Below are 24,746 nucleotides of genomic sequence, written 5' to 3'. Positions count from 1 at the left end.
GTACCAAGATGATTGAATGGGATTGGTCTTTTCAACAAAAGATGCTGGGATAATTGTATTTCTGTTTGCAGAATAATAAATTAAGACCTTTAACTCTAAACATATACAAAAATTCACTCAAGATAGATCCCAGACCTAAATATAAGGGAGAGAGGCAAATGGGAGGTAATGTTCATAAACCAAATAAGTTAGCCAGAGAGTTCGTGAGACAAGACAGTAATGGATGAGCCATAAAAGGTGATAAATTGGACTTGGTTAAAATTAAAAACATTTATACTTTTTTTTTCTTTTAAACATTTGTACTTTCTAAGCACAACATTTAAGAAGAGTGGAGCCAGGAATTGGGAGAAAATATCTCCACATTGTACATCTGATAAAGGACTTATATTCAGAATATATTAAGAATTGCCAAAACTCAACAATACCAAAACAACCATCCAGTTACTTTTGAGGGTCATGAAAATTCAAAAAAATTGGATAGTGGTGATAGTGACATAAGAGCCTGGAGCCTGCTTCAAATTCTGTGTCTCCCTCTCTCTCTGCCCATCCCCCACTCGTGCTCTGTCTCTGTCTCTCTCTGTGTCAAAAATAAATAAACATTAAAAAAAATTTTTTTTTAATTTAATGAAATGGCTCTCATGGAGAAGGAGAATTTACGAAAATGGTTGCTTGTGTCAAACCTGGAAGGAAATACCTGAGGAGACTTTTGCCATAAAATAAAAAGCCTGGGGCACCTGGGTAGCTCAATTGGTTAAGCATCTCAGGTCAGGTCTTGATCTCAGGGTCATGAGTTCAAGTCTACTTTTAAGTGTGAAGCCTACTTAAAAAAAAAAAAAAAGAAAGATAAAAAGCCTATCTTTATTCAGGGACACAGCACTTGATCATGGCGAACTACTCTGATTTTTGCAGGGACAGTGAGGAGAGGGGATGCAGGAGACAAATTTTGATTCGAATTTTTGTTAGGAATCTTGAGAAGGGACTCAAAAGACTGAAAGGAAACACTTCCCCCATCCAGAAGGTTGAGCCTCATGGGGCACCTGGGTGGCTCAGTCCGTTGAGCATCACTCAGGTCATGACCTCATGGTTCCTGTGCTCGAGCCTAGCATCAGCTCGCTGCTATCAGCACAGAGCCCTCTTGGGATCCTCTGTCTCCCCCTTTCTCTGCCTCTCTCCCACTTGTACTCTCTCTCTCTCTCAAAAATGAACATTAAGACACACACACACACACACACACACACACACACACACTGGCCTGGGGTTATGAGTCTCAAAACTTCTAGACTCCTAGGCTCTCAAATCCTGCACTCCCCAAAACCACATCGACCTCAGATTCGATGTCAAGGTTACCGCGGGAGCTCTCCTCGCGCGTGGACGCACCTGCCCCTTCGGAGCCCCAGGTGAAATCGCTGAGGTCGCCGAGGCGCGGTGTTCGTGGGTCCGCAGCTCGCCCCGCGAAGTTAACACACAAGCCCCCGGTCCCGACCGGCCGCCCTCGGCCGTCGGGCCCCAAAGACTTCGCCTGAGCGCGCGCCCGCCTTCCTCGGGGACTGAGGACGTCCCCAGGCGCATTCCCGCCTCCCGGGCCTGGCCCCTCGCTCCGGACCCACACCGGGGTCTGGGCGGCGAGGGGCGTGTGCGGCGGGCTCGGGGCTTCCGGAAGTGCGTCTCGGCTCGCTCGCTCCGGGCCTGAGGGCACTCGGGTGGGAGGTGACCTCGTTTCCTCACTGAGCGCTCCTAGCGCTTCTGACCGGAGCAGTCGTTTTGCTGCCGGCCCTCTGTCCGGCGGGAAGAATCGGAACCGTCATGGGGGCACCCGGGGCCTTCCCCTCCTCGAAAGAGACGGTCACAGGCCTCTTCAGAGGCGGGAACCCACCCGAAGCCCATGTGACGTGGGGGCGCATTCTGATCATCAGTTTGGGGAAAAGGGCAAGCTGAGCACTTAGGCAGGAGCACCCGGGGTGCAGCCAGTTTGCGTGAAGTCCGGCGTCCAAGTGCAGAGAAGACCCCACAGAGCTTCCGGCTGGATCTTGGGTTGACTTTTCCTGAGGTCTGTATCGGACAAACCTACGGTTTCGGCCTCCTCCCGTGCTTCTCCTTTACTCACAGTGGCTGCCACGCGACCCTTGGGACACTTCCGGTCACCAAATGCGTGTGGGGATTTCCGCACACCCCCGCAATTCTCCAGGACACCAGCTGGGCTCTGCAGTGTAACTCCATCCCGACCCGAGCTACCTGGAGTGTCAGGTCCCACAGGTGAAGGGCTCGGCCCCACGAATGAACCCCCCTCCTCATTTCATACCCCAGGGACCAGTAGTAGGTCCCCAGGTTACCTTCAACTTCGGGCTTGCTTACAGGTGGGAGTTCCCCACAACTCCTTCCTCCAGTTCCATTGATTTGCTAGGGCAGCTCGCAGAACTCAGAGAAACACGGACACCAATTAAAAGCTAGGTTAAAGCATCTAGGTGAACGGCCAGATGAAGAGACACATGGAATGAGACCTGGAAGGGTCCCAAGCACAAGCTTCTGTCCTGGTGGAGTTGTGTTATGTTGCCCTCCCCCAACCTGGCTGTGTTCACCTACCTGGAAGCTCACCCATCGTTGGGGATTTTATGGAGGCTTCTTCAGGACGGACCAATTATTGACTCAATTTCCCTCTCCCCTCCCTGGAGGATGGGTGTTGGGCAGAATGTTGCAAGCTTTTTAATTATGGCTTGGTCCTCATCCAGTCGCATCCAGAAGCCTTACAGGAGCCCACCCAGAGTCACCTCATTAGAATAAAAATTGCTCCTAATGCACTTATCACTTAGGAATTTACAAGGGTTTCAGGAGCGTGTGCCGGCAACCAGGGGCAGCTGGCCACAAGGGGCAGAGACCTATATATTTCCTATTATCTCATAAGGTCAAATAGCCAACTTCAAAAATTAAGTGCTAAATGACTCTACTTTTCTAATTAATGTTCTATAAATGACAAATTTATAGAATCTCTGATGTCAGGGTTTAGGGTCAGGGAAAAGTGTCACTATGAAGGGGTGGCATGGGGAGTTTGTGTCGACAACACATTCTGAATTTTTACTGTGGTGTTGGTTACAGAAACCTACGTATGTGATAAAGTTTCTTAAAACTATATATAAAAAACAAAAATGAGTGCATGTGAAAACTGGTGAGATCCAAGTAAATCCTGTGGTTGAAAGTAGTATAATAATTTCACTTTCCTCTATTTGATATTGGACTACGGTTATGTAAGGTTTTACCTTTGGAAACAGCTGGCTGAAGGGCATTTAGGAAATCTCAGAAATACTCGTTTTTGTGATTCTAAACTTATTTCAAAATTAAAAGTCACATACGACGCCGAGGTAGCTCAGTCGGTTAAGCATCTGACGGTCATGACCTCACGGTTCGTGAGCTCAAACCCCGCACTGGGCTCTGCACTGATGGTACAGAGCCTGCTTGGGATTCTCTCTCTCTCTCCCTCTCTCTCTGCCCTCTCCCATCTTGGTCTCTATTTCAAAATAAATAAACTTAAAAAAAATTAGAAGTTATATAAACGTTGCATTTACATTAATTTTATAAACCACTTGATGCTGCTTATAAACTTGGTTAAACACACCCAAATATATTGAGTTACACATATGAATATATCGTTTCATTCTGAAGTACTTCAAGTATTTGGTAATAACAATTAAACTTGGAACAAAGAAATTCAAGGGTTAATTATATAATGAAACAGGCAGAGAATACTCATAGAACACTCCTGCACTGTACATATTAAAATTTAATACATGATTAGAGTAACTGCCACGATTTAAAATTGATAACGTCAATGACAAGGCAGTCAGACATATGGCTGAAGGTATCCTGTTCTCAATGTCTGAGAGGTGTATTATCTGTTATGTTTAGACATATGACAGAACGCTCTCATTCATCATTTCCCCAAGGCCTCTTTCCTTAAGTTGTCTGGTATTTTGCTAAAGTCCACCACACTGAACGTGTTCCTAAGTTATTTCTGTGTCGATTTCCTGGCAAATACGTTACTTCAAGACCGGACTATACTTATTACCATAGGAAAGTACTTCTCTAGTGTGAATTAGCATCTATTGAGGTCTTAACTTCTGGGCAAGGGCTTTCCTAGTCGTTCATGATCTGTGATGATCACGTGATAGGTCTTCTTCCCACCGAAGGCTTTCCTAGTCTGTCACATTCATAGAATCTATCTTAGTCAACACTTTTTAGATGTATAATGTCCTAAGATATTTTCATCAAGGCTGGCTGCGCGAGCAGTTTTGTAAATTTTTTGTCAACGTAAAATGTGACACAACTGATCACTAAAGATAATACCATTCTTTGCATTCATTCTTCATTGCAAAATATTATCTTGAGGGCCTACAACTGGCAACAGGTTTTCCCAAAGTGACTATCTGTGAATTCTCTTGTGTTTAACAAGGATTGACAAGTGGGCAAAAGTTTTCCCACAATCACTGCATCCATAGGGCCTCTCTCCGGTATGTTTTCTTTGATGAACATTGAGCCCTGACTTGGTCGTGAAGGCTTTCCCACATTCCCTGCATTCATATGGTTTCTCTCCTGTGTGAATCCTCTGATGGGTAATGAGATCATTTTTGCGCAAAGAAAATTTTCCACATTCGGTACATGCAAAGGAGGTTTTTCCCGTGTGAAATCTCTGATGTTGTACGAGGCAGGTCTTCTTCCGGAAGGCTTTATCACATTCGTTGCATTTGTATGGCTTCTCTCCGGTATGAGTCTGCTGATGTATACCTAGAGTACTCTTCATGGTGAAGCCCTTTCCACACTCACTGCATATATACGGTTTTTCCCCGGTATGAGTTCGCAAATGTGCAACGAGCATGCTTTTCCCAGTTAAGCCTTTGCCACACTCATTGCATATATAGGGTTTCTCTCCTGTATGAGTGCGCCTGTGCACATTGAGATGACTCTTCTCTGTGAAGCCTTTTCCACATTCACTGCATATATAGGGCTTCTCTCCCGTGTGAGTTCGTTGATGTCCGACCAGCCGTATCTTTGCTGGAAAGCCTTTCCCACATTCACTGCATATGTAGGGTTTCTCTCCCGTATGAGTTCGCTGGTGTACAATCAGGCGGCTCTTCACGGTGAAGCCTTTCCCGCAATCACTGCATATATATGGTTTCTCTGCAGTATGAGTTCGCTGATGTACAATGAGATCACTCTTCATGGTGAAGCCTTTTCCACATACACTACACACATAGGGTTTCTCTCCCGTATGTGTTCGCTGATGTCTGATGAGCGGACTCTTCAAGGTGAAGCCTTTTCCACACTCACTGCATGTGTAGGGTTTCTCTCCTGTATGAGTTCGCTGATGTACGATGAGACAGTGCTTCATTGAAAAGCCTTTTCCACATTCACTGCATGTATACAATTTCTCTTCTGTATGAGTTTGCTGATGTGTGAGAAGACTGTTCTTCAGGGTGAAACCTTTCCCACATTCATCGCATATAAAAGGTTTCTCGCCAGTATGAGTTCGATGATGTGCAACAAGACGCCTCTTCTCAATGAAGCCTTTTCCACATTCATTGCATATATATGGTTTCTCTCCTGTATGAGTTTTCTGATGCGTAGTGAGACTAAACTTTGTAGAGAAGGCTTTCTCACATAGACTGCATTCATGGGGCTTCTCTCCTGTATGAGTTCGCTGATGATAAACGAGCCGACATTTCTTGATGAACGCCTTCCCGCATTCATTACACGTATAAGGCTTCTGTCCCATATGAGTTTTCTGGTGTATGTTGAATTGTGATTTCTTAGGAAATGTTTTGTCACATTCAGTGCATTCATAATGTTTCAGTCCTGTATGAATTCTCTGATGTTCAATTAGCCTGGATTTTCTGGAGAATGCTTTTCTACACATACCGCATCCATGAGGTTTCTCTCTAGTATGAACTCTCTGATGATCAGTGAGCTGAGACACCTTGACAAAGGCTTTCCCACATTCACTGCATACATGGGCTTTCTGCGTATTTTGAGTTCTCTGTTGTTTCATGACCTGGGAATTATTATTAATGGGTTTTACACCTACAGGAAATTTATTTACACTATAAAATTGTTCGTGGTTACCATAAAGAAGGGATTTCCCATCTTCATGAAACTCAGCAGAGTTCTCCAAATTACAGCTTATGCTCTGGCTTTCCAAACTTGAATTTGATTTTAAAGGTTTTTCATGTAAATCAAACATATCATAATTTTGTTTCAACAGAAAATCACTTTCACTCTGGTTAAAAATGCTTGCAAATGTATTATGTTCACAGCATTGTTCCACACTCTTCTGAATGCTTCGATTTTGTAACCGACACTGCAGGGGATCATCAACTTTCCTGATTTCTAGAAGAGAAGAGAACAATGAATCACAATGAAGTGATCTCTTAATAATCTCTCATAATCTTAGTTTGGAATAAAACCGTTTTTGTTTTTTTTTTTTTAATTTTTTTTTTCAACGTTTATTTATTTTTTGGGACAGAGAGAGACAGAGCATGAACGGGGGAGGGGCAGAGAGAGAGGGAGACACAGAATCGGAAACAGGCTCCAGGCTCTGAGCCATCAGCCCAGAGCCCGACGCGGGGCTCGAACTCACGGACCGCGAGATCGTGACCTGGCTGAAGTCGGACGCTTAACCGACTGCGCCACCCAGGCGCCCCTAAAACCGTTTTAAAAAGGCCTTCATGTGAAGTAGTTACTTTAAGTGACAATCCTACAGGTGGTATAATAAGAAATACATTTGGTCTCTATCCACAGTTCTTGGTACAGAGCTTCTAAATGTCCTAACGGGAGTTTCTTTTGTTATTCATAACAAGCCCTTTCAATCACAACTGAGTTTATGCTAATGAGGCGATTTAGCATAGGGTTCCTACACAACCACGAAATGGGGCTGGTACCCAGAAAGACCAAGCGATTATAAGGTTGGAACTTTCAGCCCCACCCACCAAGAAAGGGAAAGGCAGGAGGAACTAGAGATTACAGCTGTACAGAAACTCTCGGGGCACCTGGGTGGCTCAGTCAGTTAAGCTCTTGACTCGACTTTGGCTCAAATCATGATCTCACGGTTTGTGATATTGAACTCCATGTCAGGCTCTGTGCTGACAGCACGGAGCCTGCTTGGGATTCTCTCTTTCTCTCTCCCCCTCCCCTGCTCATTCTTTTTCTTTCAAAATAAATAAACATTTTTTTAAAAAAAAGCTCTATAGAAACTCTTAAATAAGATCTGATCAGCTTCTGGGTTGGTAAACACATCCGTGTGCCAGGAGGGTGGTGCACCCCAGTTCCATGGAGACAGAAGCTCCTGCATTCAGAAATCCTTCATACTTTGCCCTATGTACCTCTTCATCTGGCTGTTCATCTGTATCCTTTATAAATCCTTTATTAAGCTGGCAAACACAAGTGTTTCTCTGAGTTCTGTGAGCTACTCTAGCAAATTAATTGAACCCAAAGAGGGGGACATGGGAATCTACAATTTATAGCCAGATGGACAGAAGCATAGGTAACAATCTGGACTTGCAACTGACATCTGAAGTAGGGACAGACTTGTGGGACTGAACCTTCAGCTTATAGGATCTGACATTCTTTCCAGGTAGATAGTATCAGAATTGAGTTAAATCTGTAAAACATCCTGATTTTATTCTAGATATAGACAACTGAAGCAAAGGATTAAAGAAGGCAATTGCAGTTTGTGAAACACAGTTAAGGAAGCAGTGGAGAAGTAAGAGGTAGAGGAAATCAAGATATATTTAAAGAAAAGATAAGGTTCACTGATGGGCTCAATGGGAGAAGTGGGAAGAGGTTAATGAAAGCGAGGACTCAAGGATCACTTCAGGAATTGTGTGGCTTGGGCTGCTGGACAAAATGTCTCTCACTAAAATAGGGAATATTACTGAAGTCCAGAATGAGGGGAAAATCTAGCATGCATTGTGAAACATGCATGCTAAATGTGAAGATGTCATCTTAAAATGTGAAATCACATCTTAAAATGTGAGATTTTTTAAAAAGTTGATTTATTTTGAGAGAGAGAGTGAGCACATGAGAGCAGGGAAGGGATAGAGAGAGGGAGAGACAGAATCCCAAGCAGGCTTTGTGTTACTGGAGGGCTCAAACTCATGAACCGTGAGATCATGACCTGAGCCAAGATCAAGAGCCGGATGCTTAACCGAGTGAGCCACACAGGCACCCCTAGATTGTTGAATTGTACACCTGAAACTAATATAACACTGTATGTTAATTATACTTGAATAAAAAAAAATCAGACTCAAGTTCTTGAAAAATTAGTAGAAATTCCATTTGCTATCACTTTAAATTTATTTTTTATTATTTATTTATTTATTTATTTTAAATTTATTCATTTTTGAGAGAGAGACAGAGAGACAGAGAGACAGAGACAGTGAGTGGCGGAAGGGCAGAGAGAGAGGGAGACACAGAATCTGAAACAGGCTCCAGGCTCCAGGCTCCGAACTGTCAGCACAGAGCCCGACGTGGGGCTCCAACTCACGAACTGTGAGATCATGACCTGAGCCGAAGTTGGACGCTCAATCTACAGAACCACCCAGGTGCCCCATTTTGCCATCACTTTACAAATTGAAAAGTAATAATACACAGGTACATCCAGTATCAGGGTGTGACTGAATTACAATAATAACAACAGCAACAACAACAACAGTAATAATAATAATAATAATAATGTCAGGGAGTGCTTCAGAGCCTGGAGCCTGCTTCGGATTCTGCATCTTTCTCTCTAACCCTCCCCTGCTTGTGCTCTGTCTCTCTCTCTCTCAAAAATAAATAATAAAAATTTTTAAAAAATCATGTGAAAACAAAAGCTTTAGGAAAATAAATTTAGTGATAACATCTAATAATTAAAGGAAAATCTGAATTAACAAAACCCTGAAGGAAATCATTTGAAGCAAACATAACTTATAAAAAAAAGGAAATCATTTGAAGCAGCCAAACATGACCCAGTTTGGGCTGGCAATCATGTGGCATGTTAAAAAGGATATTTTCTTGTTAATTAAATAACCTTTGAGAGCTCAGCAAGCAGAGAACATTCAAGGTAATGACAGGATGGGGACAATTTAAAATGTGTAGTTGTGTTGAACTCAAAGAGAACCTAAATTTTATTTTTTTTAAGTTTATTTATTTTTTGAGAAAGACAGAGACAGCACAAGCAAGGGAGAGGCAGAGACAGAGGGAGACAGAGAATCCCAAGCAGGCTCTGTGCTGCTAGCACAGAGCCCGATGCTCTGTGGGTTTGAGCCCACGAAGCCGCGAGATCGTGACCTGAGCCGAAACCAAGAGTTGGATGCTCAACCGACTGAGCCACCCAGGCACCTCAAGAACCTGCATTTTAAAAAAAGGATGAAGAGAAGAGGATTCCTGTGCTCACACACAGAATGGGAAGTTACGGCTGGCTGCCATGAAGAAGGGTAAAATATATAGGATGAAAGCATGCATTACACAATATTGAGAGAGAAGTCAATTGACATCTTAAGAAAAGAGAAAGAGGTTGACTCCCGGGAATGGAGGAAACTTAAGAGTGAGGAGAACTGAGAAGAAAACGAGAACAAAAGTATGGAGAACTTCAGGGGTTCCCGGGGTGGGGGTGGGGGCAAAGAACGACATAAATGCACAGCAAAAGCCAGGTTACCATGGAGACCAAGAATCAAAGGTATAGTCAGAAGTTATGGAAGGAAATCATTATTTCCTGGTAAGCAGGTATAGTAGTGAGAAAAAAGTGGGGAAGTCAAAGTTGTTTTTTTCCAGAAAGGCCTGGAAAGTGGAATTTCACAGCAGGAGAGACACTGTCACAGCGGATGAAGATTAGAAAGTCCGAGGAAGAAGATGACTATGCAAAACAAACAAAAACAAGAAGTATATAAAGCAAACAGGGAACAGGGATCAGATCTCAAAAGAAAAAAAGGGATACATTTTCCTCGAAATTTCAACAAAGAAGAAGAGTTCCCATAGGGGAAAACAGATGTGGGGAGGGGCTGTCACAGCTGTGACGCCTTCTCTGTCTGACCAGGGTACTGCTTCTGCAGCCACCCCCCACCCTGCCAACTTCTCACTCACCTGGGCAGATTCGACTGTCGATCTCATCTTCTGCTGTCCAAAGTTCTCCTCCTTCCAACTTGGAGAGTGCATCTGGTTTGCTGGCGAGATACCCTGTTCGTGAGAAATGATAGAGGACTCAGTGGTTGGGGCACCGGGGTGGCTCAGTTGGTTCAGCGTCCGACTGTGGCTCAGGTCACGATCTCGTGGTTCGCGGGGTCAAGCTCCATGTTGGGCTCTGCGCCAGCAGTGCGGAGCCTGCTTGGGACTCTCTCTCTCTCCCTTCTCTCTGCCCCTCCCTGAATCACACTTTCTCTCTCTCTCAAAATAAATAAATAACCTTAAAAAAAGAAAGAAGAAGAAGACGACGACTCCGTGGCCTGGGGTATATCAGGAGGGCATAATGTTACATTTTAGGGAATAAACAATGTTTCACACCTGTAAACATCAAGGCTTTTCTCTCAAGAGAGGGGACATTATATCCTCTTGTCTGAGAGAAGAAAAGGATGCGAGAATCTATCATGTCAGAGTACTAAAGAGTTAAGTAGCTGAGAAAGAAAAAAACCACTGGCAGAGCACCCTGTGAGAGACACAGGGGAGTCGTCCTCACCCACGGACACCAAGTTCCTGTAGTTCTCCAGCATCACATCCCGGTACAGGTCCTTCTGGGCGGGGGCCAGGAGCCGCCATTCCTCCCGGGAGAAGCCCACGGCCACGTCCTCAAATGTCAGGGATTCCTGTTATAACACAGTTACATTTAATGAAATGATATTCTTTCAGTGATATGTAAAAAATGGATAAGGGAAACTATTCTGTTCATTTCACCATAAAGGAAATTGGTGGTTTTTGTTCTTTAATACATGGTGATACAAGAAGAAATCTTGTAAAATATTATGTCACTGTGCAGTCTTCTCTTCATCAAACAAAGTTGAAAATCAGAGAAAGTTTCCGTAATATGTACCATTAAATCCTCTTGCTGGTGTAAGAACATCTGTATAAATTTGAGCATCTATTTGCCAATGTGGAAGTACGTAGATGAATAACACAGATTTCTAAGTTCACCACGAGCATGTGAACCAATACCAAAATCAGTGATGAAGACTGCAGATATGCTAGAATCACCAGAAAACCCATACTAATTTCAGTGGTTAATATACTAAACAAAATAAAGGAACCGTATAATACATGTATAAAGCAAAGAGATTAATGATCAAGCAAATTTATAAAAAAACCTACAAATATACTTATAGACACACAGATGTACATAGACAAATATATATGTATGTGTGCATATCATTAGGCAGAGTTAACACTACAATAGAAACAATGAAGAAACAGCTGCAGGAACCACGTTTTTACATTTATGAGAAGTAAGGGCAGTTAAGGCCTTTACTCACCACAACAGATCTATGAGGAACGATCAAAGACCTATGTGAACTTCAAACCTATGTGTCATGAAACATTAACACTCCCTCAAGGAACTAGTCTGTTTTCTCCTCACAGTCGATGCCTGTGATACTGTGATATAATAAGAGGTATGTATTTGGTATTCATCTCCAGTTCCTAGCACAAAGCTCCTAAAGCCTTTAGAAGGGCTTGCGGTGGGAGGGGCACCTTGTGTTATTTGTAACAAGCCCCTTTCAACCATACCCGAATTTATATTAACGAGGTAACTCTGGTGGGCCCCTAGATACCCTAAGGATGTGGCTGGTTGCTATGAGAACCAAGCTATTGATTAGAGGGCTGGAAGTGTCAGCCCTACCCCAGGGTAGGGAGGGGAGAGGAACTGGAGATTGAGATAATCACTAAATGGCCAGTGATTTCATCAATCGCCTCTACATAATGAAACTTCCATAAAAAACACTAAACTACAGGGCTGGGGTGCTTCCATGTTGGTTAACCCATCAAGGTGCTGGGAGGGTGGCTTGCTTGGACAAGGCATGTAAGGTCCTCGCCCCTTCTCCCATACTTTGCCCTATGCTTCTCTTCCATTTGGTTGTTCCCATCTTGTAGCCTTTATAATAAACTGGTAAATGTGAAGTAAAGTGTTTTCCTGAGTTACCTGAGCCACTGGAGTGAATTCTCGAACCCAAGGAAGGGATTGTGGGAACTGCCCATTTGTAGCCAAGTCAGAAGTATGGGTACCCTGGGCACCTAATGCTTGGCATCTGTAATGAGGTCAGTCTTGTGGGACTGAGCCCTATAAACTTGTGGAGTACGATAGTAACTCCAGGTAGTTAGCGTCAAGATTGAATCAAATTGTACACAGTGGTGTCTAGAGAGTTGAGGAACTGGTCGTTGGTATGAAAAAATTCACATGTTTGGTATCAGAAGTGTTGGCAGTAGAAACAGATCACAGTAACTAATGCCTACCATGTAACTTACCAAGATTCTCTTATGATGGCTGTCAGAGATATATGCAACATTGACAGGTATCGTGACCTACAGGGTCTTGCACAATCACATATATTCCAACAAGAGCCACAAAGCATGAATCCTACGAAAAATATGTTCCTGATCCTACTTGGCCCAGATTTCTCCACATCCTGCTATTCTCAATTCAAACTTTTTTGTTTAATTGCACTGATTTTTTTCTTCTACAGGCCTCTACAAATCCATTGGGGGAGGGGGAGGAAAGAATAAAAGAAACCAAAAGTCACCTGGGCCTGGATCATCTTCTTCTGATTTTGGGAAATGGGTGCTAACAGGGATGCTCTGTCTTTAGCTCTTCTGGATCAGCTCTAAATTTCTGTTCAAAAATCTCAGTCTCCAGTCAAAGGTTTCCCCAGAAATGCTGATGCCTAAGTCTTGGAATCTTCTCCTTTTTCCCTGGATTCCTCTTGTCCCTGGGGAGCCAGCACCTACAGGCTGAAAAGCAAATTACTCTGAGCGGTACAATCTCTTTAGGCCCAAATATTGTCACTGTCGCTATGCATTCACCTTAAACCAAGGCCCCCAAAGATCTGTCTTTTTGAAAAGAGAGGGGAAAAAACCACAAGATGAAGGGGCGGACCTACGCTGGCCGACCACGCCTCCTCCCCTTGAGTAACAGGACTCCGACCCTTCCCTAGCCAATCGGCCAAGGCGACGACCCTTCCCCAGCCAATCGGCTGAGGCCACAGCCATTACCTCACCAACTGCCCCTAGACCCCAATAAAACCTTTGTGCTTTTGAAACTGGCTCTCTCTCCCCGGTATCTCACCGCTGTGTTGGTGCAGGTAGGGGACTGAGCTCGAGCTAGCTCGAATAAAGGCTCTTTTGCTTTTGCATCGGACTCGGCTCCCTGGTGGTCTTTGGGGATCACGAACTCTGGGCATAACAAAGAGACTCTTCATGATAGAGAAGAAACTGAGGAGTGATGGAGGGAGGTGGGTGGGGGATGGGCTAGATGGGTGCTGGGTGCTAAGGAGGGCACTTGGGATGAGCACTGGGTGTTGTATGTTTAACCAACTGAGCCACACAGGCGCCCCCCACTGGCTGTGGTATGCAAGTGATGAATCACTGAATTCTACTCCTTGAAACCAATATTGCACAGTGTGTTAACTAAAATTTAAAAATTAAAAAAAAATCGGTCTTTTTATTAAGTGCTCTGGGCCAAGTGGCAGGGGCCTCCTCTGGCACATCATTTTTAGGAAAGAGGACACACAGACAGTAAGAGATACACATTTTTTCTCTTAAATCATGCGTGTCCATCTACCTCTGCAAAAGTCTTTTTACATCCTAGGGGACATACACTTTGATTTTGAGAACATCATGCTAATAAGCAAATAATAACACATTGTCTTCATAATTTCTCATTGCATTCCAGTTCTTCATACTCTGTAGAGTATTAGAAGTATAAACCTGTATAGGATAGTTGGCAAAAACATTCTTTAGAAATAGAACTGAATTTTCAGGCGAAAGCACACAGTATTCTTCATCAGAAGACCTGTGTTACAGCAAATAAGAAGGTTCTTCAAGCCAAAGGAAAGGATCTTCCAATGTAAGCAGAGGAGCAAGGAGTCAAGAGAAATAAAACTGGTAAATAAGAGTTGAAGTCTAAATCAGTACCAACTGGAAATATAACAATGATCATCTCTCAGAAGGTTTTAAAAACATGAAGAGTTAAGATATTCCATGACAGGGGCACCTGGGTGGCTCAGTCAGTTAAGTGTCAGACTTTGGCTAAGGTCATGATCTCGAGTTTCATGGGTTCGGGCCCCGCGTCGGGTTCTGTGCTGACAGCTCAGAGCCTGGAGTGCTTAGGATTCTGTGTCTCCCTCTCTCTCTGTATGCCCCTCCCCCGTTCACACTCTGTATCTCTCTCTCTCTCTCTTTCAAAAATAAACATTAAAAATATTAATAATAAAATAAAGTAAAAAATAAAGTATTCCATGGCAGCATATAACATAGAAGTGGTGAGTGAAAAACTGTTCTAAAATCTCTGTATAGACAGAGAAGAATATAAAAGTACTAATTACCATAATACTTCGACAAATACAAACTGTATGTTATTTTGCAATCTCTAGTGTGAATAAAACTAATATATATATTTTTAAACATACATAACTACATGTTAAAAGAAAAAAAATATAATGCACATGGCTTCTGTAGCAACTACTCAACTATACCACTATAGCTCAAAAGCAGTCATATTAAAAAAAAAAAAAATAGGTGTGGCTGAGTTCCCATAAGACTTTATTAACAAAAACAGGCACTGGCCCAGATTCAGTTCATGGGCTCTACTTGCCCAACTCCAAATGAGAACACAAAAGCCACATAATCATCTAAATCAAGGGTCAGTAACACAGGGCCTAGACCACCTGTTTTTGTAAATAGTTTTATGGGAATACAGTCAGATCCACTTGTTGACCATTCTCTCAGGCTTTCACACTCTATCTACAAAGGTAGAGTTGAGAATTTACATCTGAAAACATTACCCAGTACAACACACTTTGAAAAAATAATCAAAGATGACTTTTGAATATAGAAAGAGGCAAATCATCAGTATTCACCTAACACGTCTGTGTACATCTTTAGTCAGGTGGCTGGCTACAACATTTAAATAGAAAAATTCTAGGGGCGCCTAGGTGGCTCAGTTGGTTAAGCGACTGACCCTCAATCTCAGCTCAGGTCATGATCTTGAGGTTGGTGAGTTCAAGCCCGGAGTAGGGCTCTGTGCTGACAGTGCAGAGCCTGCTTGGAATTCTCTTGCCTACTCTTTCTGCCCCTACCCCACTTGCTTGCTCTCCTCTCTCAAAATAAATAAGTAAACTTAAAAAAAATTTTTTTTTTAATTCTAGGGGCGCCTCAGTGGCTCAGTCGGTTGGGCGTCTTGACTCTTGATTTCGGCCCACGTCATGATCCCAGCGTCTTAGGATCACGCCCTGTGTCAGGCTCTGTGCTGAGCATGGAGCCTGCTTAGGATTCTCTCTCTCAATGTCTCTCTCTCTCTCTCTCTCTCTCTCTCTTTCCCCCTCTGCCCTGTTCCCCCACTCGCACTCTCTCTAAAAATTAAAAAAAAAAAAAAAATCTAGACCATTTTAAAGCATACACAGGTCAAGGTCAGTATTAAAGAGCAGGACATTTCATGGGGATAATTTAACATTTTTAAAATTTATTTAGTTACCTATTTATTTATTTATTCTTAGAGAGAAAGCCCGAGCAGAGAAGAGGGGAAAAGGGAGAGAGAGAATCTTAAGCAGGCTCCACACGCAGCACAAGCCTGACTCGGGCTTAACACAGAGTCAGATTCGGCTGCTCAACCGACTTAGCCACCCAACCATACCTAACATTCACTTAAAACAGGCAATAAAAGTATCACCAGTAACCGAAAAATCCACTTCTAAGAACTTGTGAAAAGAAATACTGACAACAGTGTAATATTTGAGAGGTCATTTTTAGTTCCTCATTATATTTTTTCATAAGAGCACTTATGTTTTAAGTCAGAAAATTATTGGCATTCTACATTTAAATTGCTGTTGCTAGATCATTAATGTATGTTCACAAGTTTACTTTAAAAAAGAGACAGAGGGGCGCCTGGGTGGCGCAGTCGGTTAAGCGTCCGACTTCAGCCAGGTCACGATCTCGCGGTCCGTGAGTTCGAGCCCCGCGTCGGGCTCTGGGCTGATGGCTCGGAGCCTGGAGCCTGTTTCCGATTCTGTGTCTCCCTCTCTCTCTGCCCCTCCCCCGTTCATGCTCTGTCTCTCTCTGTCCCAAAAATAAATAAACGTTGAAAAAAAAAATTTAAAAAAAGAGACAGAGAAGTAAGGAAGGAGGTAGGGAGAGAGAAAATGAGTTACAAATACAAATTTTACACAGCACAAAACCATAAATATGGGGAAATTATCAGCCTTTTTACTCAAATACACTAGGCTCCTGCCATCACAGACCACAATTTTAGGTATTTTACTATACTTATCTTCAAAACAACCCTGAGGGAGAGAGTTTAACTTCTCTTTTTGCCAAGTGGGAAAGAGACGCAGGTCACACCCGTCACACAATGGAATTGAAAAATCAGATTAATTTCGTTCCAAAATTCACTTTCATTCCACTACACAACAGGCCAAGACTATTTGTAAATAAAATCTCTGTTCATTAAGTAAACAAAGGAAACAAGTAAAAAGCTATTGGAACGCTATTAATCATGTAATTGCAGAGGCATTTAGAGTACTGGCAGTGATCTGCAACTGTCTTTAAAATGCACCAAAACCGGGGCACCTGGGTGGCTCAGTCGGCTAAGCGTCCGACTTGGGCTCAGGTCATGATCTCACGGTCTGTGAGTTCGAGCCCCGACTCGGGCTCTGTGCTGACAGCTCGGAGCCTGGAGCCTGCTTCCGATTCTGTGTTTCCCTCTCTCTCTGCCCCTCCCCCACTAGTGCTCTGTCTCTCTCTCAAAAATAGATAAACATTAAAAATAAATCAATAAAATGCACCAAAACCAACTAGAAGACTGATTCATGAAAAGAAGATGGATAGAAGCTCAGGTAACTAACTGGTAGAGCTAGTCTAGTCTGAGGTTAATGGTAAAATCTAGGTAGGTATATGAATGGTTACTTTAAAATTCTTTCAGTATGTCTGTATGTGTGAAAATTTTCTACACTAAAATGTTGGGTGGAGAGAAAGATACTGTAATAAGAATTTAGTAGGGTGGCCAAGTAGCAAATAAATATTTACAGTTAATTGATCTTTTGCATTATAGAAAATGGTAAGGAAAAGGGAGTCAGAAAGTAATAACACGCTTACAACTGCAATAAAAATAGAGTTTATATTGGAAACGAAAGGCTGGGGAACAAATCCAAGGGTATAAATGCATAATCATAAACTGTCCCCCGAATGATACCTAAACATCTCAAACATTTCATCTCTATATAGATTATACATAAGCAAATGCTTACTTAATACGAATCCACTCACAATATCACCGGTTCACACATTAAAAATAATTTGTAAGTGTTTATTATATGAAATAAGGCCAAGGAGAAAATCATAGTACCATTTACACAACTTATCTGAATTATAAATATTAAGCACATAATCTAAAAGCCTCAAATTGAAATCTACTAAAATCTTGACAAGGATTATCCCTTGTGAACGGAACGTACAGTGTGATAAGAGATTTTACTTGTGTCAGAATCTGAAAAGAAATATCCAAGAGGAACGTGCAAGGAATCTCGGAGGACAAAAGAGAAAAGGCGGCAACTTCAACATAAAACTGCTATTAGATAGGCTGGCTCGTTCATCTCGGCAAAAACTTTCATTCCTGAGAGTCCGAGGGTACGAAGTGGCGCCGGCTGCCAAAAAACCAGAGCTGAAAAAAGGACCCGGGGCTAAAGGGCAGAGGCGGGGACGCACACCCGCTGTCGTTGGCGGCAGCCCAGGCCCGAGCTCCGCACGCCGCGGCCAAGCCCCCCGCATCCAGGCGCAGCCCACGCTCCCACCCGTACCCCCGACGCACCCGGCGGCCCCCGCGTGAGCTCCACGGACCCCGACCCGTGAGCCCCGAAACAGCTCGTCTTTGAGCCCCGAACAAAACCCGCTCCACTTGCAGCGGACCGCCACCACCCTCCCGCTCGCAATCTCTGAGCCCCAGCGAGTAAACGGCCCCCAAATGTGCCCTCTGCACCCGGTCGCTGTTCCCGAGAAATCTTTACCCAAGAACTACGAGAGCACCTCCTGACCGAGACCACGGGCACCGCAAGCGCACACCCTAACACGGAAGAACACCCACCCACGGTCTCCTCCCGCAAGAATTCCACCCACACCACCCCAGGCAGACGCCGACGAACCGTCCCCGGCCACAGTCCGCGAACGCACCTGATTCTCGCCACACACCACTGCGACCCACCGGCACCTGAAATTACTTCGCTGAACTTCGTCCGCGTCCCTCAGCACCGCGGGGCTGCGGCCAACAAGGGTCTGAAGCATTTCTAGAGAAAAGACAACTGGACCCCGGCTTTGCCGCTGCGGCAACATGGCCGCACCCTGGCCTTGCCCCGTGGGGGCAGCCATCTTGGATCTCGGCCCTACGGGGCGCCAAGAGCCCGATTCCGCGCCCGCCGGCAGGGGCGGCTGGGAAAGTGAAAGGGCCCGTCAGTCTGGGCGGAAACGCACAGGTAGGAGGAGCAAAGCTGGGGCTTACGCCAGGCAAAAAACGGTGCGGGGAAAATCCCTTTCAGCGAGCGGACTGGAAAATTAAAATTAGGACACGGCTCGGTTGGCGTGATCCTGTTAACAGGAAGTGGAGGTATTTGTACAGCACAGAACTCACAGAAGCCTCCTCGGGGGAGTTTCCAGCAGAAATGGGTTTGAAGCGACTTTTGGACGGAGAACAACGTTCGCAGAAGCGCTGAGGGCACCGGGATGACGGTCACTGACTAGGAAAGAAAACCGCTGGAACGCGCCAGTTGGGCGTGGGCAAGAGTAATGGGGTGGAAAGGCCACTAAGGCCAGCGAAAGTGAGAGAAGATCAATGCCCAGGGAAGGGCGGAGCCTAGGCTGCACACAGAGCTTTTCCTGGGTCCAGAGAGGAAGGCAGGGCTCTGAGGACCAGTGGCCAGGAATAGGCAACTGTGACAGCTTCCACAAGAATAAAAGTTGTGGGGAAAAAAAAAAAAAAAATGTTATACTACATGTGTCATTTGCGAAAAGCATCAACAATCATAGCAATATAAATCCTAAATTTGGATCCAACTGAACCTGTCATATATATTGGAAGAATGGAGGGAAAGGACAGGAAAGGCCTGAGAGTGTGTGTGTGTGTGTGTATAAGAGAAACCGCCAAACTTTTCCAGAGTCAGTGTGCCAGTTTCCATTCCTATGATCAATACATGAGATCCACTCTTCCACACCCTATTACAAAAGGAGTAAGAGAAAAGAGAAAGGCCAACCTAATTTTTTATATAACTAAATAATAAACAGGCCATTTACTTTTAAAAGTCGTAAGTACTCATAACAAGTTTTAAAATGCATCTAACATTCAAATAAATGCAAAATAAACATGAAACAAAAACATTCACGATGAGCAACATTCACAGTGGCGAGGCCATGTGGATAAAGGCACTCTTATGCTAAGCCTAAGTTTTATTTTTTCTCATCTGCATAGTAGGTAACTATTGTCCACCATGTACAGCTTTGAATGAACTGAGGTTATTATCATGCTTATCACAGTTCTAAGTTTAAAAAATGCACACCACATTTAATAAGTTGTAGGTATTTGGTATGTTTAGGACGACAGGCTTCAGACCAGAGTATGTAAATTAGTAAAATGTTTTTAGAGTACAATCTGCAATTATCCAATTTAAGCTTTTCATTCTCCTTGAGCCAGGGATTAATATTAAGAATTGATTCAGTAGAAATTAATCTTTTTGAGAACAAACATGTACAAGGATATTTATGGTATCAATTTTGACAAGTGTAAGGAAATCACTCTTGTGATTCTTAAATTTACTCTTGCAGGGCGCCTGAGTGGCTCAGTCCGTTAAACGTCCAACTCTCGATTTTGGCTCAGGTCACAATCTCACAGTTCATGAGTTCAAGTCCCACATCCGGCTCTGCACTGACAGTTCAGAGCTTGCTTGGGATTTTCTTTCTCCCTCTCTCTCTGCCTCTCGCTTGCTTGTTCTCTCTCTCAAAAATAAACATTTTTTAATTAAAAAAAAATAAATTTATCCTTCCATCTCTATATTCACACTTTTGGATAGCATCCCCTCTTAGGGACTCTGACTAATGTGTCCAATAAGACAGTAACAAACAGGACAGAACCAGACTTGCTCAGTGAGGTATGGTATATGGTTCTCTTGGAGCTCCTCTAACACATTATACTAGAGCCCAGGCTAGCCTCTTGCAGCATGAGATTGTGAATGACCCCATCCATTCCAGTGACACTTAGACGTGTAAAAAAAAAAAAAAAAAAAAAAAAAGCCATCTAGCTTGTGCAGCCCCAGTCCAGACAGCCCACACTAGACAATCCAGCCCTAGACCCACACAACAGAATTGGTAAATGTTTGTCTTTAGACATTAACTTTTAGGAAAGTAATTTTGTAACGCAGTCAAAAGAAACGAATACCAGTATGAATGTGCACCAGTAGGTGATTTGTTAAATCAGAGATGTCTCTTCATGAACAACCTACAGACATACTGTAAACTGGTGCAGCCACTATGAAACAGTACGGAGGTTCCTCAAAAAACTAAAAACAAAACTACAATATGATCCACCAATTCTCCTGTATCCACTCAAATGGAATGAAGTCACTGTTTCAGAAACACAGCCGTACCCCCACGTTCACTGCAGTATTGTTTACAATAGCCATGCATCAAAACCTAAGTGTCCTATACAAACGAATGGATTTAAAAAATGTGGTACGGGCACAGACACACACAATTGAATATTCAGCCATAAAAAAGAAAACCTTGGGGCACCTGGGTGGCTCAGTTGGTTAAGCATCCAGCTCTTGGCTTCAGCTTAGGTCACGATCTCACGGTTTGTGAGGCTGAGCCCCGTGTTGGGCTCTGCACTGACAGCGTGGAGCCTGCTTGGGATTCTCTCTTTCTCCCTCTCTCTGACCTGCCCCCAATTGTGCCCTCTCAAAATAAATTAAAAAAAAAAAAGAAGAAAATCCTGTCATATATGACTCATGAATAGATCCTAAGGGTATTATGCTGAGTGAAATAAATCAGAGAAAGACAAATACTGTATGATCTTATTTATATATGGAATCTAAAAAAAAAAACCAAACTCCTAGATACAGAAAAAAATTTGGTTGGGACAGGCAGGGGTGGGGGTGGGATGTGGATGAAATGGGTGAAGGTGATCAAAAGGTACAAACTTCCAGTTATAAGATAAGTAAGTCTGCAATAATAGTAGTAATGATGTGTGGAATATCGTTAGCCATTAGGGAGACCCAAGTTAAGCTCCAGATCGGTTACTACTATATACCTAATAAAATGGTTAATGTAAAATATAACGACAATACCAAGTGCTGGTGAGGATGGAGAGCGACTGAGTCTCTCCTACGCTGCTAGTGGAATGGCTAAAATAAAATCTACAGCTGACCCTTGAGCAACGTGGGGTTGAACTGCATGGGTTCACTTACATGCAGGGTTTTTTTTTTTTTTTACAGTAAAGCACTGTAAATGTACTTTCTCTTCCTTATTTTTGTTTTTCTTAGGCTTTGTAAATTTTTTAACATTCCAGTATAATTAACATACAGTGTTATACTAATTTTAGGTGTACAATACAGTGATTCAACAATTCTATAAATTACTCAGTGCTCACCATAAATGTACTCTTAATCCCCATTTTTTTACCCATTCCCCTACCCACCTCCCCTCCTAGTAACCCTCAGATTGTTCTCTATATTTAACAGTCTGGTTTTTTGGTCTTTTTTTTGCTTTATTCATTTGTTTCTTTAATTCCATGTATGAGTGAAATCATATGGTATTTTTCTTTCTTCCCCAAAAGTCTGATTTTAACATTCTTTTCTATAGCTTACTTTAAAAATACAGTATATAATACATATAATATACAAAATATGTGTTAAGCAACTATTTATGTTATTGGTAAGGCTCCCGGTCAACAGTTGGCTATTAGCAGTTAAGTTATATGTGGATTTTCAACTGCGTGGGGGTCAGTGCCCCTAACCCCTGCATTATTCAAGGCCAAGTATACTGAATGCCCAGTGCTGGAGAGGATGTGGAACAGTATTTCATACACTGCTGGTGAGAATGTAAAAGAGCACAGGTACATTGGAAGAGACTAGTTTCTTAAAAGGCTAAACACAACTTACCATACATCCCAACAATCATACACTTGAATATTTATTGTAGAGGAATTAAAATTTATGTTCACACAAAGCCCCGTATGCAGATTTCATACCATCTTTACAACAGTTGAAACCAGGAAATCTCGAGTGAAGGGAAAGGGGCACCTGGGTGGCTTAGTCAGTTAAGCTTCAGGTTTCAGCTCAGGTCATGATCTCACGGTTCATGAGTTCAAGCCCCATAATCAGTGAGCCCGAGACCCACTTTGGGTGAACTCGTGCTGCGCTGCAGGTGAGCCCCGCTTCTCTCTCCATCTCTCTACCTTTCTGCCCCCTGCTCACGTGCGTTCTTTCTCTCAAAAAATTTTTTTTAATTTAAAAAATTAAAAAAAATAAAGGGATAAATAAACTGGTCATGTGTATTACTAATAAAACGTGTCAGTAATGACACATTTGTATGTGTACTACTCACAATAATAAAACCATCCAGCAACTCAAGTAAGTCTTCAGAGCAATTTGCGAATGACAAAAACATGAAAAGTTTACATGCTCCCTATTAATAAAAAATTATAAATTTGTACATAGTCAATAATATTGTAATAACCTTTATCAAAATTATAAAATTATATAAATACAATATATCTACAAAATATATAAAATCCAGTTATAAAAATGATTTTTATAGCATTCATAGAATTACACGGTTATACTGATGGAAAATGTAAGTGGTTGCAGGAGGTAGGTCTGGATAAAGGGTATGAACATAAAAAGGGAGAGACTCTGTGTTGATTACAGTTTTACATCCTGGTTGTGGTAGTGGTTTACATGACTCTCCATAATGTTATAAAGCTGCTTAGAATTACAACCTAAAAAAACAAAACAAAACAAAACAAAAACTAGGAAAATCTAATGAAATCCAAATAAGGTTAAGGGTTTAGCTAACAGTACACTACCAATGTCATTTTCCTAGATTCAACAACAAAATGTGGTTTACATACTGGGAGACATTAGGTAAAGGATACTAGGGAAGTCTCTGGACTATCTTGCAATTTCTTCTAAGTTAAAATGATTTCAAATTAAACATTTTCAAAAATAACTTGGGGGGTGCCTGGGTGGCTCAGTTGGTTGAGCATCCAACTTTGGCTCAGGTCACGATCTCCTGATTGGTGAGTTTGAGCCCCACATTGGGCTCTGTGCTGACAGCTCAGAGCCTGGAGCCTACTACAGATTCAGTGTCTCCTCTCTCTCTGCCCCTCCCCCGCTTGTGCTCTGTCTCTCTCTCTCTCTCTCTCTCTCTCTCTCTCAAAAGTAAATAAACATTAAAAAACAAAATTAAAAAAAAAAACTTGGAAGGTGGTTTTATAAAATATCTGGTCATAATTAAAAACTGAGTTAAGCAAGCACAAATATCTGGTATCATAAATTTAAAAGTTTCCTTTTAAAATACTTCAAAATACTCGGGGCACCTGGGTGGCTTGGTCGGTTAAGCGTCCAACTTCGGCTCAGGTCATGATCTCACGGTCCGTGAGTTCGAGCCCCGCGTCGGGCTCTGTGCTGACAGCTCAGAGCCTGGGGCCTGTTTCGGATTCTGTGTCCCTCTCTCTCTGACCCTCCCCCGTTCATGATCTGTCTCTCTCTGTCTCAAAAATAAATAAACGTTAAAAAAAATTTTTTTTTAAATAAAAAAAATACTTCAAAATACTAAATTTACAAATCATATAATACAGGGTAGTCCTAGAACACTCCATAGAACAATAAATATTAGTCAATGATGAAGAAAGCAGACTAACTTTTAAAACTATGGAATTAGTGACAAGGCAACTAGAAAAGGGTTCCCAAGTATCATCTGAAAATGCACATCAGGTGAATTACCTGATGTATACAATGAGGTCAGACTTGCAATACTTAAAAGCACTCAAACAGGGGCACCTGGGTGGCTCAGTTGGTTAAGCGTCCAACTTTGGCCTAGTTGGTCATGATCTCACAGTTTGCGAGTTCGAGCCCCGCATTAGGCTCTCTGCTGTCCACATAAAGGTGGCTTTGGATCCACTGTCCCCGCTCCCCCCACCCCCCGGTCCCTCCCCCACTTGTACCCTCTCTCTCAAAATAAACATTAAAAAAACTTTTTTAAAAAGGCATTCAAATATTTTCCACTTTCACAGGACTTCATTCCTTCACGAGTTCTCTGATATCTGACTAAAGGTGCTCTACATTTAGCATGTTCATAGAGTTTTAATTTCTGTATGATACCTGACCAAACAAGGCAGGATGTATCACTGACATCCTGTCATACTGTCCTCCTAAAGTTTTTCTCCAGTGTGGACTCTTGACACTCACTGAGGTCTTCTTTCTGGGTAAAGGCTTTCCCATGGTCATGGTCAACATGAATTTCTTTAAAATGGTATTTCTATGAACAACAAGCTC

At 42.7% G+C, this 24,746-nt stretch overlaps 1 protein-coding gene across 4 annotated transcripts in view; it reads right to left on the bottom strand.

Annotated features, from left to right (window-relative positions):
- Positions 1 to 3,754: 3,754 nt before the first annotated feature.
- The window catches only part of LOC115503221 (zinc finger protein 615), a 92,402-nt gene continuing 71,410 nt past the window's right edge, over positions 3,755 to 24,746 (bottom strand). For 2 of the 4 annotated variants that reach the window (XM_032591341.1, XM_032591342.1), the window contains 3 exons: positions 10,694 to 10,820; positions 10,105 to 10,197; positions 3,755 to 6,372 (listed from right to left, as the gene is read on the bottom strand). In XM_032591341.1, coding sequence (XP_032447232.1) covers positions 4,412 to 6,372; positions 10,105 to 10,197; positions 10,694 to 10,820 — 2,181 coding nt within the window. In that variant the 3' untranslated portion in view covers positions 3,755 to 4,411. The other 2 variants (XM_030299295.1, XM_030299297.1) reach the window with 2 other exon arrangements.

This window comes from Lynx canadensis, chromosome E2 (assembly GCF_007474595.2).
Source record: "Lynx canadensis isolate LIC74 chromosome E2, mLynCan4.pri.v2, whole genome shotgun sequence".
NCBI classification, from domain to species: domain Eukaryota; kingdom Metazoa; phylum Chordata; class Mammalia; order Carnivora; family Felidae; genus Lynx; species Lynx canadensis.
The sequence above is the reverse complement of the archived record's forward strand: the minus strand, read 5'-3'. Positions and strand labels throughout refer to the sequence as shown.